Source organism: Carassius gibelio, chromosome B9 (assembly GCF_023724105.1).
Source record: "Carassius gibelio isolate Cgi1373 ecotype wild population from Czech Republic chromosome B9, carGib1.2-hapl.c, whole genome shotgun sequence".
Classification (NCBI taxonomy): Eukaryota; Metazoa; Chordata; class Actinopteri; order Cypriniformes; family Cyprinidae; genus Carassius; species Carassius gibelio.
In genome coordinates, this window is record NC_068404.1 from 23,238,118 (window position 1) to 23,254,386 (window position 16,269).

General features: G+C 35.4%; 1 protein-coding gene across 2 annotated transcripts; it reads left to right on the top strand.

Annotated features, from left to right (window-relative positions):
* The first annotated feature begins 250 nt into the window (after positions 1-250).
* LOC127965266 (signal transducer and activator of transcription 4) lies at positions 251-14,128 on the top strand. 2 transcript variants are annotated; one of them, XM_052565964.1, is made up of 24 exons: positions 251-609; positions 2,817-2,951; positions 3,172-3,307; positions 5,023-5,121; positions 5,395-5,487; positions 5,559-5,637; positions 5,783-5,868; positions 6,151-6,302; positions 6,920-7,078; positions 7,249-7,341; positions 7,458-7,517; positions 8,602-8,622; positions 8,850-8,940; positions 9,417-9,461; positions 9,667-9,750; positions 10,327-10,425; positions 10,539-10,674; positions 10,852-10,904; positions 10,992-11,086; positions 11,246-11,382; positions 12,245-12,436; positions 13,103-13,148; positions 13,274-13,376; positions 13,726-14,128. In XM_052565964.1, the coding sequence occupies exons 2-24, from the start codon at positions 2,824-2,826 to the stop codon at positions 13,738-13,740; spliced, it is 2,202 nt and encodes a 733-aa protein (XP_052421924.1). In that variant the 5' UTR covers positions 251-609; positions 2,817-2,823; the 3' UTR covers positions 13,741-14,128. The 2 variants fall into 2 exon arrangements, with proteins under 2 accessions (XP_052421924.1, XP_052421923.1); XM_052565963.1 differs by having other exon boundaries at positions 270-609; positions 9,420-9,461.
* The last annotated feature ends 2,141 nt before the right edge of the window (positions 14,129-16,269 follow it).

The following is a 16,269-nucleotide window of genomic DNA, read 5'->3' on the forward strand; positions in this document are numbered from 1 at the left end:
GTTCTTTTTTTTCGTTATGTACAAAGACTTTTGTCAAGTTTCATTTCATTTCATATTACCAATTTTTTTTAATGATATATAAAGTTTATTAATGCTGAATTGATAGATAATGTATGTTTAGTAGGCTATGACTATAGATGCAGTCAGTGGTTTTAATTCAAGTCTACTGAACAGCACCTTCCATTCTGAAGATGTGAGTCAGATTGAGGGAGTCAGTATGAAATACCCTTGAACACACTTGTATCGCAGGTTATGGGGAGTTCCCCTTTCTGCAGCATCGTTTCCGTGTTCGCGAAGAGCTCAACGTTTCCTTGAAGAACTCAAACCCACCTGTTTACCAGTTCAGTCATGATCGCTGGATAAGATAGCTGTGGCATTCATGACCTAAAGGACTTCATTCATGAGAGGAAACGGCACCGTACAACCATCTCCGGACCTCTAGGAACATTTGAAGCGCTTCTCGCCGGCAAGACTCTTGAGGAACTGCGTCTGGTGAAACCATAGACTGTATATAATAAAGGTTAAACGCGTGGCTTACTCAGAAAACATCAGGTTTAGCAGGAGCTTTGTGCCAACTTCTCGGGAGTGTCATTCTCGTCAGAGCAGCAGGTAAATATTTGGACCTTCGTTTTGGTTTTAAGCAAACATTACAAGTCAAACAATTTACTTTTGTATTCGAGTGGTTTGTTTAAGTTTCGTGGTGTGTTGTAATATTTATTACGTTTATACGAAAGGTACTGTATGGTGGCTAAAATATCGGTGAGACTGGGACATTTTGTAACACGTTGTTGAGCCACATTTGTCTAATACGCATTCAAATAGTTTATAAACATTTTGAGCATGGATTTATTGTGGTAATCTTATTTCACAATAAAGTTCACAATAGTGCGAGCAACATAACTTCTAAATCATTTGACAGATGCTTTTTTATCAAAGGAGCGACATACACTGCATTCATGGTCAGTTGAGTTCATGCATTCCCTTGGAATTGAACCCATAACCTTGCTGTTGTTTTGCGCCATACTGTACATTAAAAAAAAAAATTTGTACATAGTAAACACAAGAAATATCAGCAAATACATTTGAAACAACAAATACAAAAACACAGGTTAATACTGTATAATAATCTATTTTTTTTTAGGATTATTAGAAGATACTATAGTTTTGTTTTGTTTTTCCATTCAGAAATAGTTTTACAACCTCTACTGTCACCACAAGTATGATGGTCTTGTTTGATAGTGGTTTCAGACTGTAGCTTATTTCTAATTGGTTACACAAAAACACTCCCTGATCTCCCTAGGTCATTGTTGTCTTTGATTTGATATGGTTACTGTACACATAGTTTTCATGTATTTCATGTACATGTGCATCTCAATACATTACAATCTTGTGAAAAAAAAAGTTAATTTATTTCAGTAATTTAACTTAAATAGTGAAACTTGTGTATTAAAGAAATAGTTTGTCTAATTCTAGTTTAGAGTTTAATGTCTAGTTTAATACCAATCAGCTAATCAATTCAAGACATCAGTAAAGGTTTCCTGAGCCTTCAAAATGGTCTCTCAGTTTGGTTCACTAGGCTACACAATCATGGGGAAGACTGCTGATCTGAACACGGTCATTGACACCCTTCACAAGGAGGGTAAGCCACAAACATGCATTGCCGAAGAATCTGGCTGTTCACAGAGTGCTGTATCTAAGCATGTTTACAGAATGTTGAGTAGAAGGAAAAAGTTTGGAAGAAAAAGATGCACAAAGAACCACAGCCTTATGAGGATTGTCAAACTAAATCAATTCAAGAATTTGAGTGAACTTGACAAGGAATGGACTGAGGCTGGGGTCAAGGCATCAAGAGCCACCACACGAGACGTGTCAAGGAATTTCCTGAATCACAGACAACGTCAGAGGCATCTTACCTGGCCTAAGGAGAAGAAGAACTGGACTGTTGCCTAGTGGTCCAAAGTCCTTTTTTCAGATGAGAGCAAGTTTTGTATTTCATTTGGAAACCAAGGTCCTAAAATCTGGAGGAAGGTTGGAGCTCATAGTGTTAAGTTTCCACAGTCTGTGATGATTTGGGTTGCAATATCATCTTGCTGGTGTTGGTCCATTGTGTTTTTTGAAAAGCAAAGTCACTGCATCCGTTTACCAAGAAATGTCAGAGCACTTCATGCTTCCTTCTCCTGACCAGCTTTTTGAAGATGCTGATTTCATTTTCCAGCAGGATTTGGCACCTGCCCACACTGCCAAAAGCAACAAAAGTTGGTTAAATGACCATGGTGTTGGTGTGCTTGACTGGCCAGCAAACTCACCAGACCTTAACCCCACAGAGAATCTATGGGATAAGAAACAAGAGACCAAAAAATGCAGATGAGCTGAAGGCCACTGTCAAAGAAACCGGTGCTTTCATACCAACTCAGCAGTGACACAAACTGATCACCTCCATGCCACGCTGATCTGAGGCAGTAATTAAAGCAAAAGGAGCCCCTACCAAATATTAAGTACATGTACAGTAAATTAACAAACTTACAAGAAGGCAACAATTCACTAAAAAATTTTTTTATTGGTCTTATGAAGTATTCTAATTTGTTGAGATAGTGAATTGGTGGGTTCTTGTTAAATGTGTGCCAAAATCACAACAATTAAAAGAACCAAAGAATTTATTTAATACACAAGTTTCACAATTTGAGTTGAATTACTGAAATAAATTACCTTTTCCATGACATTCTAATTTATTGAGATGCACCTGTATTGCAGAACATTTTTATTCATAGATAGCCTAAAGCAATTTCAAAAGATATCCATTATATTTTTCTTCCCAGCACCACTATGAGTCAATGGAAACAAATCCAGCAACTGGATATTAAGTTCCTCGAACAGGTGGACTATTTTTATGATGACAACTTTCCAATGGAGCTGAGACAGGTGCTGGCCAACTGGATTGAAAGCCAGGACTGGTTAGTTGTTGTTTTTTACACACTGATCAGAAATTGTATTTTCAATGTTTATAAAATCACATTTTGAATTGCATGCTTCAGGAAAACAAAAAACAACCACTTTAGAGTTGTGTTGCAAATGCATTATATGTATTTTAATAAAAAATGATGGATTTGTAACACAACTCTAAAGCTCAAGCGAATGCATCTTCCTGAAGCACTTTTGCCTTTATTGCCTCAGGGAGACAGCTTCAAACCATGAATCTATGGCTACGGTACTCTTCAACAACTTCCTCATTCAGCTTGAGAGGCAGTGTTCTCAAGAGCAGAACTTTCTTCACAGACACAACCTAAAGAGAATATTTCACCAGATACAGGTAACAGACGCACACTGCCCTCCTTCTATTTCCATACATCTGATTCATCCCTGAGTATCAAATCCATGCTTTAAAAAACCCAGCAAATATTACTGAAGTACATTTTACAAGAAAATAAAATTTCAGTGTGTCACTGAAATTTGCTAGCAATTTCTTAGTATAAATAATCTCTAAAACATTTATTTTTTTACAAAACATTGTTTTTGCACACTGTCTAGTCAAAAGCATAGTTTTGTTCAATGATGCCTTGCCTATTTTTACAAATCCTTTCTAAAACGGGAACTGAGATGAAAGGAAAGTGAACTCGTGAGTGACCCTGTGACTATTCAAATGCATGCTCTTATTTTCTATTGTCACTTATCAGGAAATTAACTAATGGTCAGTATTGGGATTTACAGTAATAGTCATCAATAAGGTATTTACGTAGAACCTCTGTTGTGATTCATAACTCTATGACAATAATAAATGATTTGAAGTGTGTATTCAGTTGTCAACGGAAGCTTGTGTACTCATGTGTGGTTTTTGCTAACTTTTCAGTGACTTCTGTGGAAACAGTCCTAACCAGTATGTAGCACCTCAGGTCATTTATCTCACATCGAGTTTACCACATTTAGTAAGGAAGAATATTTATAAGCGATGGCTGACATGTACTCCACTGCAACATACCATTTTGATGTGCTAGCTTTAGTGACAATAATGTGCATTCCTACAGTTTCGAAAATGTTTTTACAGTATAGTCAGTAAACAGCAAGAAAAAAAGAGTTCAGGATGTCTCAGAATCTAAATTCACTCACAAAAGCTGACTGGCAAAACTCTCAGTGTCAGACTGCTGTACACATATCTTTTGCTTATGCAGTATTTTCATGAGTGGGTGGGTGCCGTGGGGATTTCTCACTAGATAAATAAGAAAAAAACTTCCACAGAAGAATCAAATGTCGGGGGTTTCGCTTGGTTAAAAAATTACATCTGTCTGTAACTGGTGTTGCATGCCACCCCGAAAACAAAATGACAGAGCACGGTGTGGTTAGACCATTTTTCATTTTTCCACGTAGACTGTATTTAGGACATCTACAAAAATTCATTTGTTTTGTGTCTGTGGAAATATCATTGTCAATATTGCATTTATAAAAACACCTACTATTTGAAACGCCCACAATGTTTTTGTCTAACACAAGTTCAAATGAACTTAACAGACGATTGGTATTTTCCGTAACTTCTAACAAATATCAAAACCTCAATCTGCGAAGTGTGCACTTCAAGAAACAATTCACTCAAAACTGAAAGTGCACTCTCCTAATGCCATACATATATATGATTTTAGTTTCATATCATATATTTGTATAATCATTCAGTGCTTTCAAAACAATCATGGGGCATTCCGACGTGTTGGATCAGGTTGGACATTAATTATTACATAAAACGTAATTTTTTTGCATCTCGCGACTAAATGTAAAAAAAACATTTAAAACCTGCTACGTATTACAGTTTGGATAAACTCCGTCATGGAAACAAACCACATCTCAAAAACAAGATGTGTGAGAATTTAACCATCAGCTGTTTCGTTTACATCAATGGTTATTTGTTTGAACTTTCACTTTCCAAGGTTACTTGACTTGTAATGCCACATTCCTCATGAAGCATGATTTCTGTAAATGAACTTTGATTTCTCGGTCTCACGTGATCAGTCAGTAAATGCTGTTGCGTCGCTCTTTCAGGTAAAATACAAGCCGAATCCTCTGCACATGGCCGCCGTCATCTGTAACTGCCTGAGGGAAGAAAGACGCATCTTATCCACAGCCAGCATGCAGGAACAGGTACTGCCAAGACACGTGACAACCAGCATGCAAAAACCACATATACCCCATACAACTATGTTGTTAACCAAGCTTCAGTGTTTTGCACTTACATGATAGTACAGTTATACCAAGCGTGGGATCCAAAAGGTGCTTCATTCTGACCTAGTTAACATGGCCAATATTATAAATGTGCTTCTTCGATTTGAGACTTAGTACAATGCATATTTGATGTATACATTTACTTTACATTGAAATCTTCTGTTTGCCATGTTTCCATTTCATTAATGGCAGGGACCACTGGAGAAGTCAATGCAAAACTCAGCCGCCTTGGAGAAGCTTAAAGTTCTTGACAACAAAGTGGCAGTCATAAGAAGCAGTGTTCAGGTAAGTTACATCACAGTCATGGGGGTTTAGTGTATGTGACATATGCCGTTATTTCAACATGCTCTTATCAGATGCTGGACCAGGCTGTGAAGTATCTTGAGGACATGCAGGACGATTTTGACTTTCGCTACAAAACCCTCCAACTTCGAGGTGAGCCAGTGTATGACCGTTGACATCTTCAAAAAAAAAAAAAGACAAACTCCAATTGGTTTATGACATTATAAAGCAAATAATACAATATGGGCATATAAGAGAGGATTATGATATGAAAGCATCTTTCCCTGATATCCTGCAGATCCAGTTGAGAGAAACTCTTTAACCATGAAGCAAGAAGTCACTACACTTCAAGAAATACTGAACCGCCTGGATTTCAAAAGAAAGGTAAGTGTATCTCTACAATGATAGCACTTTTCACTTTTTTTATTTGAAATTGTTTTCCTGTACAGCTATTTCCTTTTCTTCTGGTTTAAACAAAGATTTTGTTTACTTAGAATGTATTACTATTTGAACCGCCCTGGGAACTTCCTGCCCTTAGATAGGTGGCTCTGTGTGGTTTTCACACATCTTTAGTATATTTCGCTCAGGTGTGTGATGCAACTATATAAGTTGTTGTTTCCTGGTCACTCTTAATCACTATGTATTCATTTTGTTTTACCTTTGCAGGAGATTTTGTCAAAGATTGCAGATGTTATAAAGGAAATTGATACCCTGATCTCCTCTCAGCTCAACCCTGAGCTTAAGGAATGGAAACGGAGGCAACAGATCGCCTGCATTGGAGGACCGGTTCTGATAGGACTGGACCAGCTCCAGAACTGGTACAACACTTTACAATATAAAGAAATAGAATAATGAAAAAAATATACAATTTAAGTTATACTGTTTAATATAGATTATTGTTTTAATTGTTAGATGTTAAAATGCACACAGTAAAGACAAGCTGCAGGATAAAACTTGGGATGTACACTACTGTTTAAAAGTTTGGGGTTTGATTTTTTTTTTTAAGAAATCAATAATTATATTCAGCAATGATGCATTAAATTGTTCAAGAGTGACCATTTTAATCTTTCTATTCATTGAAGAATGTCACAAAATAACAAGAAATGCTTCTTGAGCATTTAAATTAGCATATTAAAATGATTTCTGAAGGATCACTGAAAACTGTAGTAATGTCTGCTGAAAGTACAGCGTTGGCATTAAAGGAGTAAATCACATTTTAAAACACTTACTTTCAATTGTTATAATATTTCCCAAAATCACTATTTTATTGCATTTTTGATCAAACAAATGCAGCCTTTGTGTGCATAAGAGACTTCCTTCAGAAACATTTCAGACCCCAGACTTTTGGTGGATAGGTCTTGTGTTGTTATGGTGTTTTTTGGGGCTACCATGAGATCTGAATCAAGCCTAATTTTCATGTAAATCACTTTTACAGGTTTACTCTGACAGCCCAGAGTCTTTTCCAGATTAAAAGACAGCTAGACAAACTGGGTGAGCTGATCCTGAAAGTTACTTATGAGAGTGATCCAATCCCTCTCCAGAGACCTCAAATGGAGGAGCAAGTCAAATACCTGATCTACCACCTCATTAAAAGGTAACATGTAGATTTAATGTGCTTGATGAACAGTTAAGGCACAGCAGTTCAGTCTGTGTGACATATACTGTAGTGCTGTAAATGAATGAAACTTGATGAATGCAACACAGTAGAAAGGCTGCGCTGGGTGACCAGGAAACCTGAATAATCTGTTTTGGTCATGTTTGCAGCTCCTTTGTGGTGGAGAAGCAGCCCTGCATGCCTACACACCCTCAGAAACCTCTAATCATCAAAACACAGGTGCAGTTTACCACCAAGGTCAGGTATGAACCACAGCTTCAACCAGCTCTTCATGTATACAAGTCTACTTTCACAAGGGGTTGACTGCCTTTAGTCCAACACAATTATTGCCCATTTTAATTTCACTTTTCCTTTTCAGATTACTGGTTAAATTACCGGAGGTGGATTATCAACTCAAAGTCAAGACAACATTTGATAAGTATGTTCCCAGGATTATCTGTATGTCTACATATTATCTTTGTAACCTGGGCCAAACTTGTTATGCATTACATTTGCAATAGCTACTATAATGTGCAATACATCAACCATTATTAAACTTTTAACTTATTAAATAGAACTGTCCTTGTGATATGAGGAAGCGTGTACAATTTTAAAGCAGACTTAATAAATTACTGTTAAAACTTTTTATTTATAACTTGTTTGTATACAAATCTAAGAGTGGGGATCATACAAATGAGAGAGAAAAAAAATCTTAAGCAAGCCATGGCTCAGTGGGGGATGATATTTAATTTACAGAAGAGTGTCAATCTGAAGTTAATATATATATATATATATATATATATATATATATATATATATATATATTTTAAAGCAATCTCTAGATAACATACAGATTATTATTGTTATTAGTCAGCGTTAAACCAACTTATTCCAGAGTACACCACATAATATCCATCATAATATTTACTGAAGTTGTGTTCCTACCACACATGACGTCACTTCCTGGAAGATGTCAACCAACTTGCTTTCTCTAAGTAAAATCTCAGATGCATTTCATTAAAAGGAAATTTATGAAATATTTAGTTGTTGTCGTTAAATTTTTTTTCGTTTTTGACTGAAGAATCTATGTTGAGATTAATTAAGTGGTTTCACAGGAAAAATCTGTAAAAACCAATCAATATTCCCACACTAATATTCTTTTGTTTTGTTTACCTTATTTTGATAAAAACTAAACAAACTTAAATATTTATTTACGTTAACAACACATCCACTAAATTTAAAGTAGTGGAACTATTAATAATAATAATAATAATAATCTCTAATATGAATTCCATCTTTATGACTGTGAATATGTATAGTGGCATTTATGATAAGGACATGAAGACTATACACATGGAATGACCCAACTATGATTATGGCTATAATAATTATTATTATTCTCACATTTTCATGCAACTTTTTCTATCTTTGTTCAAAATCCATGCAAGCAATGTTTGTTTCACTGGTGCATTTACCCCAACATGACCATGTTTTTCTACTCTTCTCTATTTTTGTGTGTGCAGAGACCTTCCACCAGGCAAAGTGTGAGTGCAGTCAGCCTCAAACAGAAGAACCAACTTCCTGTTGTTTATTTAGGCCAAATCTCAAAATGAGTTTTTCAGCTAAGTGTGTGGGGGGAGGGGGACAGCAGTGGTTTACCAGCTAAATTCTGTATATATTCTACATAGTGGGTTACTGTCATTTACAGTACAGTGGAAGCAGTGACTAACCAGAAAATATCCAATCTAACATGACTGATATTTCCTTGTAGGAACAGACAGTTCTTCATCCTCACCAACAACACCAAAGTGATGGATGTTGAGGAGTCGACTGGATGTCTTTCTGTAGAGTTCAGGCATCTGGTACTTCACTCTGAATTCTAGCTCATGAATTAAGACCAGTAGTGTTAATAAGGCTTTGGTGGTTAATCTATTTAAATGAGTTCACCCACTGTAGGAAAATTCATCAGTCATTATTTACTCACCCTCATCTTGCTCCAAACCCACATTCTGTTTTTTTTTTTTTTTTAATTGAACATAAAAGGAGAAATTTAAATGCTAATTTTTCCATACAAAGATTTTGTGACCATAGCTCCAAAAAAGTTAATAACTTAACCTGTTCCTCTCATAAAATTATTCGGCATCAGAAGACTTATCAAATATTTTGTGTGTGTCCTTTTTTTTAAGTTTGACAACTGTGATAACTATGAAATGTTGTTAGAATGAGTTGTGTGAACATGAGGTTGAGTAAAAAAAAAAAAAAAAACATTTTCACTCTTGGGTGAACTATCCCTTTTTAAGAGAGCGAAGATATTTTATGAAGACTTCGTGTTTTGCAGCAGCTGAAAGAGAGAAAGTGTCCTACTGGAGGAAAAGGAAATGAGGTAAGACTGCATTATTTCTAATATCTGCTTTCTTTATAGGTCTATTTCTTCCACTGGCACACAAGGCCTACACCATGGCTGGAGCCTGGTAACATGCTAGCATATTTGCCATGTTGTTTTTCATCATCTTGCCAACAGAGGGCAGCCTCACACAGTATACGCTTGATCATGGCCTTGAAGCTAACATTGAGTCTCTCTTTTGCAGGGTCCCCTGTCAGTAACAGAGGAGCTACACTCTCTCAATTTTGAGGCCATGCTGATGTTACAGGGCCTGGATATTGATCTTGAGGTATGTTTTAGTGTCTAATAATATATATGTAATACACATAAATACTATATACTATTTCCATACATAATCAAAAGCATATTTAAAGCTTACATGTAAGTATTATATATTTTTGTAATATGCTGATTTTGTATTGATTTATATTTACTATTAATGGTGGAAAAAAAAATCCTTCAGAAGGTTCTAAAGAACACAATTTATTTGCAATTTTATAAGACATAGTTTTGTAAGATGTAATAAATCTTATACATTTATAACACATTATAAATCACTCAGGATACCTCATGAATAAAAGTTTTAAATTTCTTTAAAAATTAAAAAATTTAATTACTGACCCAAGTATATAAATAAATGATATATTACATATAATATTATTTTCTAAGAAAATAATAATAATAATAATTAAGCTAAAATTCTATTTAAGGAGAGCTCTGTCATAATTTGTAAAGGGTCTAATGTAATGTTTTATTATTATTATTATTATTATTATTATTATAATGATTTGATTTTAAATGTATTTATTTTTTAACATCACCTATGACACCACTCGCTGAGTTTTGTATTTTTGTTCCTGTTCAGACTTGCTCCCTGCCGCTGGTGGTCATCTCTAATGTCAGTCAGCTCCCAGGGGGCTGGGCATCTGTCATGTGGTACAACCTGCTAACTGATGACCCCAAGGTGAGCTTCTGATGCAGATACAAAGAATAGCCATATAGTATTTTGTTTATAAAATAACTAAATGTCGTAACGCTGGACATTAAGTAATTTTTGAACTTCTCTGACTTGTGTAGAACCTTGGATTCTTCAGTAACCCCTTGCGGGCAAGCTGGAGTCAACTCTCAGAGGTCCTCAGCTGGCAGTTCTCAAGTTTTGCAGGACGAGGACTCAACAAAGAGCAGCTTAACATGCTGGGAGATAAACTTCTGGGTATGTTTTCTATAAACCTGTTGACTTATGTAACATAAAAGGAATTTGATCTCATTATCTGCTTAATTACACTATGTAGACTGTATTTCCCTAATGTTGTCCCATAAACATGCCAATAGCGCAGTTTTTGTTTTTGTTGTGGCTTCCATCTAAACAGTGTTTTAATTGTTTCTGAAGGTCAACACGCTTCTTATAATGACTGCCAAGTTTCTTGGTCCAAATTCTGGAAGGTAATATTGAATCAATTTTATATACTCTTGCTATTGTCAAATTGTAACAATATAAATCCAATTAGTTTTTTTTTCTGCTGTTCTCAGGAAAACATTCCTGGCAAATCATTTAGTTTTTGGCTCTGGCTGGACTCGATCTTGGACCTTATCAAGAAACATTTACTTCCTGTTTGGATTGACGGGTCAGTGGACTTGTTATGGCATTCAGATGCATGATAAATATATATAGCACATTTTAGCTGTGTTATTCTGACAAGAATGTAATAAATAACAAATACAACTACTGGATAGAAAAGTCTTTTTTTGTGATGTTTTATCACATTTTTTTATTTGTTTCTCAGTTACATAATGGGATTTGTGAGTAAAGAGATGGAACGTGCCTTACTGAAGGAGAAGGAGCCAGGGACATTCCTGCTACGCTTTAGTGAAAGTCACCTTGGAGGAATCACCTTCACCTGGGTTGAGCAGGATGAAAATGGTTTGTCTACAATATGTCATTATACTTTAAAGGAAAAGTTCACCCAAGAATGAAATTTTGCAAAGAATATACTCACCCTCAGGCCATTCAAGATGTAGATGTGTTTGTTTTTTTCTTCAGATTTGAAGAAATTTTGCATCACTTGCTCACTATTGAATCTTATGTAGTGAATGGGTGCCGCTAGAATAAGAGTCCAAACTGCTGATAAAAACCTCACAATAATACACAACTAATCCAAATGACTCCAAACATTTAACGTCTTGTTTTTATCGACTGTTTGAACTCTCATTCTGACGGCACCCATTCACTGCAGAAATAAATGCTGGATTTCTTCAAATCTGTTCTGATGAATAAACAAACTCATCTAGGTCTTGAATGACCTGAATTTTCGTTTCTGGGTGAATGATTCCTTTAAAAAGAACATTCCCAATACAATATTTAATATAGGAGACATTATGTTACAAGTTTGGAGCTATTAAACAAAGATAACAACATAAGAATCCTTACCAGTTCTTCCATGCAGTGAACAGAGTTCTGTTTGCAAGTCCGCACAGGTTAAGCAATGACTGTAATTACCACACTGAGAAAAAGTCTTGTTTTTGCTGAGGGAAACTCCAGACTGGAGATATTCCAAAATTTAGCAGATGCCCTTTATCCTTTTATAGATAAAACTTGTATTTCCTTATTTTCAGTGTGCAGATGACCATGTAATTGTTCATATTAAATAATGCCTGATGAAAAAGCTCTTCTTACAGTTTTCCTGGCTGTTTTGGTGCTCAGTGCATTTTTTTTTTTTTTGCTTTGTCTTTATTGTATTAAATATGTTGTTAAATAATCTTAAGCACATGTATTCTGTCTACAGGAGACCCAAAGTTCATCTCTGTAGAGCCGTACACCAAAAACCGTCTCAACGCCTTGCCCATTGCTGATATTATACGGGACTACAAGGTCATTGCAGATGGGGTTGTCCCAGAGAATCCTCTAAAGTTCCTCTATCCTGACATCCCCAAGGATGAGGCTTTTGGGAAACATTACAACAGCCAGCAAAACAAAGGTTAGACATCCGCAAACGTATCAGATTTTTTATAATTTAGCTGTGTCCCATGTTTTATTTATTTTGATTAATCGGCTAGTATGGAATAAGCTAGTCTTATTATAAAAATGTCACAGTTAAGAACTTTACATGGCCTTCAGCTATTCCAAAAGATGGCATAGATTAAATCATTAGGAGCATGGTGAACTGTTAAGGAGTAGGAAATAAACAATATTAATATAAGAAAATAAGTAAATATGTAAGCAGACAAAATAAATAAACTGCATGAGTGAGCATGGCCCGGGACTCTACTAAAACAGTTCACACTTAAACCAACCCAGTGTTCAAACCAAAGCTACGTCCTTGACAGGAAGGGATGTACGTCATCGTCACTTCCCATTATCTCAATGTTTACATAGTGTATATCGTATTGTTGACTCTATTCGACATGCTCAAGCATCATTTTGTCAAACTCACTGTAAGAAAAACGAAATTATCTGTATTACCAATACAGTTTTCTTAAGGATAAGCACCTCTTTTCAGTAGTCTTTTTCAGTAGTCTTTTGCATTTGTCGAGGATTTGTATTTTTTTGAGTTTCAGGACTCTTTATTTGGGAAAAGAGCAGGCTTATAACAATCATACTTTATGTGGAAATGCTAAATGCATTTTTCTTTCATCTTTCACAGTTTGTCCTTACATTCAGACACAGTTAGTTCCAATTTCCCATCGGAAGTGAGTATCTTAATTTCTTTCACAACAAGATTTAATTTTATAATTTGTTTCTTCTCTGTGTTGCATGATTGTATGAACTGATTAAGATTTTTCTTCTTTCTTTCTTCAACGTCCTCAATTCTCAGTGGTCCAGTCCAAAATGCATGTTCCTCTCCTGAGCCCCCCATGTCTCCTGGAATGTTTGAAATTATTACCCAGCACCTCAGTCCCTTTGAGTTTGAAAGCGCTGTGAGTAACATTTTAACATATTAAAAAATGTTGCGGTGTTGCTGTCATGTGATGATCATCCATCACAAGTTAAGAATAATCCAAAGTGCATATTGTATTTCCTGTTGTACTGAATTAACATGGTCCGTATCACACTTAGTGACTTAGCAGATTTACAACCACATGCATTATTCATTCTCATAACCCTTAAATGTTCATCATGGTCTCAAACTTAGCACAGCTGTGTATATTACTGACTTTGTTGCTCCGAGTCATATTTTGTGGGTAGTCACTACTAAGCAGAGCTGATAAAGCATTATTCAGTCACCAGAAAATGATATGACACATTTTTCCTTTGTTCACATTGCAGATGAGTTCACCCTAAGAAAGGGCAACAGCCACATTTCACTTGGTTCCAAGATTATGGATGGATTCAAAGATTTTCATCTCTTTATTTTGGCTTTTTTTTTTTTTTTGCTGTTCTTCACTTTTATGGCACTATGCCACTATAATGCATCACGTCTCTATTTTCATTTGCTGACAGAGTGTATATTCAAAAATACTGTCAATATGAAAATGCATCAGATGTATTATTAATGTCACAATTCTACATTCCAACAATTTATGTCTTAAATACAATATATGACTGGTCTCATATACCTGTACAATTCAGATTTGCCCAAACCTTAATCTGCTTTAATGTTATTCTCAATTAAATGTTTCTGTATATATTATGACAAGCATTTTTTTTAAATAAAGGACTTTATGATCAATCTATGCTATTATTAGTAGTAGTAGAAGTAATAGTAGTAACAATGTGTACTCTTAAAATAGAATGCAACATCCTGACACAATGACAAAGAATTGTGGTTGTTCACATTCTGAGGTTGGAAATGTTGTTGAGTGGGCTGCAGACTGCATGCTGCAAGTAACATGGGAAAGGCTTTCACCCACATTCTTCCTGTCAGCATATATGAGGTGCTTACGCCGTACAATCCAGTAATTTAGAGCTAGGAGTAGGAATCTAACCACATTTTTCATTATCATTAAGTAGATATGATACTTCATAAACAAAAAAGTTTTATTTAAGTTTGTGACTAAATGCACTATGAATGTCCATTAAACATCAATGTTTAGAAATTGTTAAAACACTTTTACACGTAATGTTTTTTTTTTAAGTCTTTTGCATTTCTGCAACTAAATATGCTAACAAGTTGATATCTACTTGATTCACTTTGGTTTGACATACTGGTGTGTGTGTGTGTGTGGGGGGGGGGGTACTGATGTCTATAAAATGTCATCAAACAACACAGTTGGACTATGAATCATAAGTTGATCATAACTTGATAAGTTGAAATAAGTTTCGTTTCTGTAGCAATCTAAACGATACTATGCAATACATTTTCATGTGCCTGGCATATGTTTTAATATACTGGATAAAATAATAATGTCAATGTTTAAATGGTAGGAATCATTAAAATTTTATGTCAAGATGATATATTGATAGTTTGTGCAAAATGTATTGCTATTAAGACATTTTCAACCAAACAGTTGATGGTTGCTATTGACTCGCACATCATGGGGACAACACAATACAATGAGTCAATGGCTACCATCAGCCGGTTACCCACAGTCTCTTAAAATGCTGTGCTCAACAACACAAGAAGGAAATTAATACAGGTTTAGAATGGCATGAGGGGGAGTAAACGATGATGACATTTTTATTTTAGGTAATAGATCACTTCAAGTGAACATATGGGTTTATTTTCAACAATTTCATTAGGCTACTGTAATTTCATTATTGTATTTTCCCATGTCCTGGAATGCTACACAACGTTCTTCAAAAAAGAAAATATATATATGTGGCGAGTGGGGCGGGGCCGAGAGGCGTGGGAACGAGGAGTGAGGCCAGGTGTAGTGATTGGAGATGAGCTGCACCTGCGCCCCACCACCAGTATCGAGTCCCACGTAGGAGATGGAAGGATATAAAACTGGAGTGACGACCATGAAGGACGAGAGAGGACCAGGCCTGGGACATTATTTTATGTTTGCTTTTTATTTGTGCGCGTCAGTCGCCGTGAGGGGCTGACGCGCTGTTTTGTGTTTAATTTTGAATATTAAAACGTTTTTGATTGTGCGCCGGTTCCCGCCTCCTTCTTCCCGATGAATAGGAAGTCTATATCGTTACAATATATTTATTAACAAATGTTTCATGTGCGTTGTTTTAACTGGTAATTAATATATAGGTATTTCCTATTAGTGTTGTGGAAAGTTACTGTTAAGTCAAGTCTGCTTTATTGTCAATTCTTCCACATGTACAGTACATACATACAAAGAATTTAAATTGTGGTACTCTCAGACGGTGCATACAGATAACACCAACAGTAGAGCCTAAAAATCTAGATCAAATATAAAAAATAAAATACAACTTTACAAAACAACTATACAATAAGGACATGTAAAAAAATAAATAAAAATAAAGTTAAATGGCAGATAGAGTGCAAACCAGTGAAGTGAACAAACTTATTCAGTCTGAGCTTATTTTAATGTATCTTATTTAAAAAGTTTGTTTAAATGTAGCCCATTGCATTACAATATTGCATTACTGCCTAAAAAAGTAACTAATTACATGACTTAGTTACTTTTTATGGAAAGTAATGTTCTAAATGTTGTAAATCTGGGCAGGGCTTGCTTGTTTGTTTTTTATATAAAAAGTTATATTTTTAGCAAATATAAAAGCCCTTTCACAGCCTGAATGAAAAGTAAATTCACGTCTGTACAGTAAAACGCAAGTTCAACATGGTTTAGCAATAGGCTACTACTACTACTACTAATAATAAAAAACTATGAAGCACAAATGTTAGTTTATCTAATGTCATTTTACTTATGAGTATGGGTGAACTGGATCATCAAA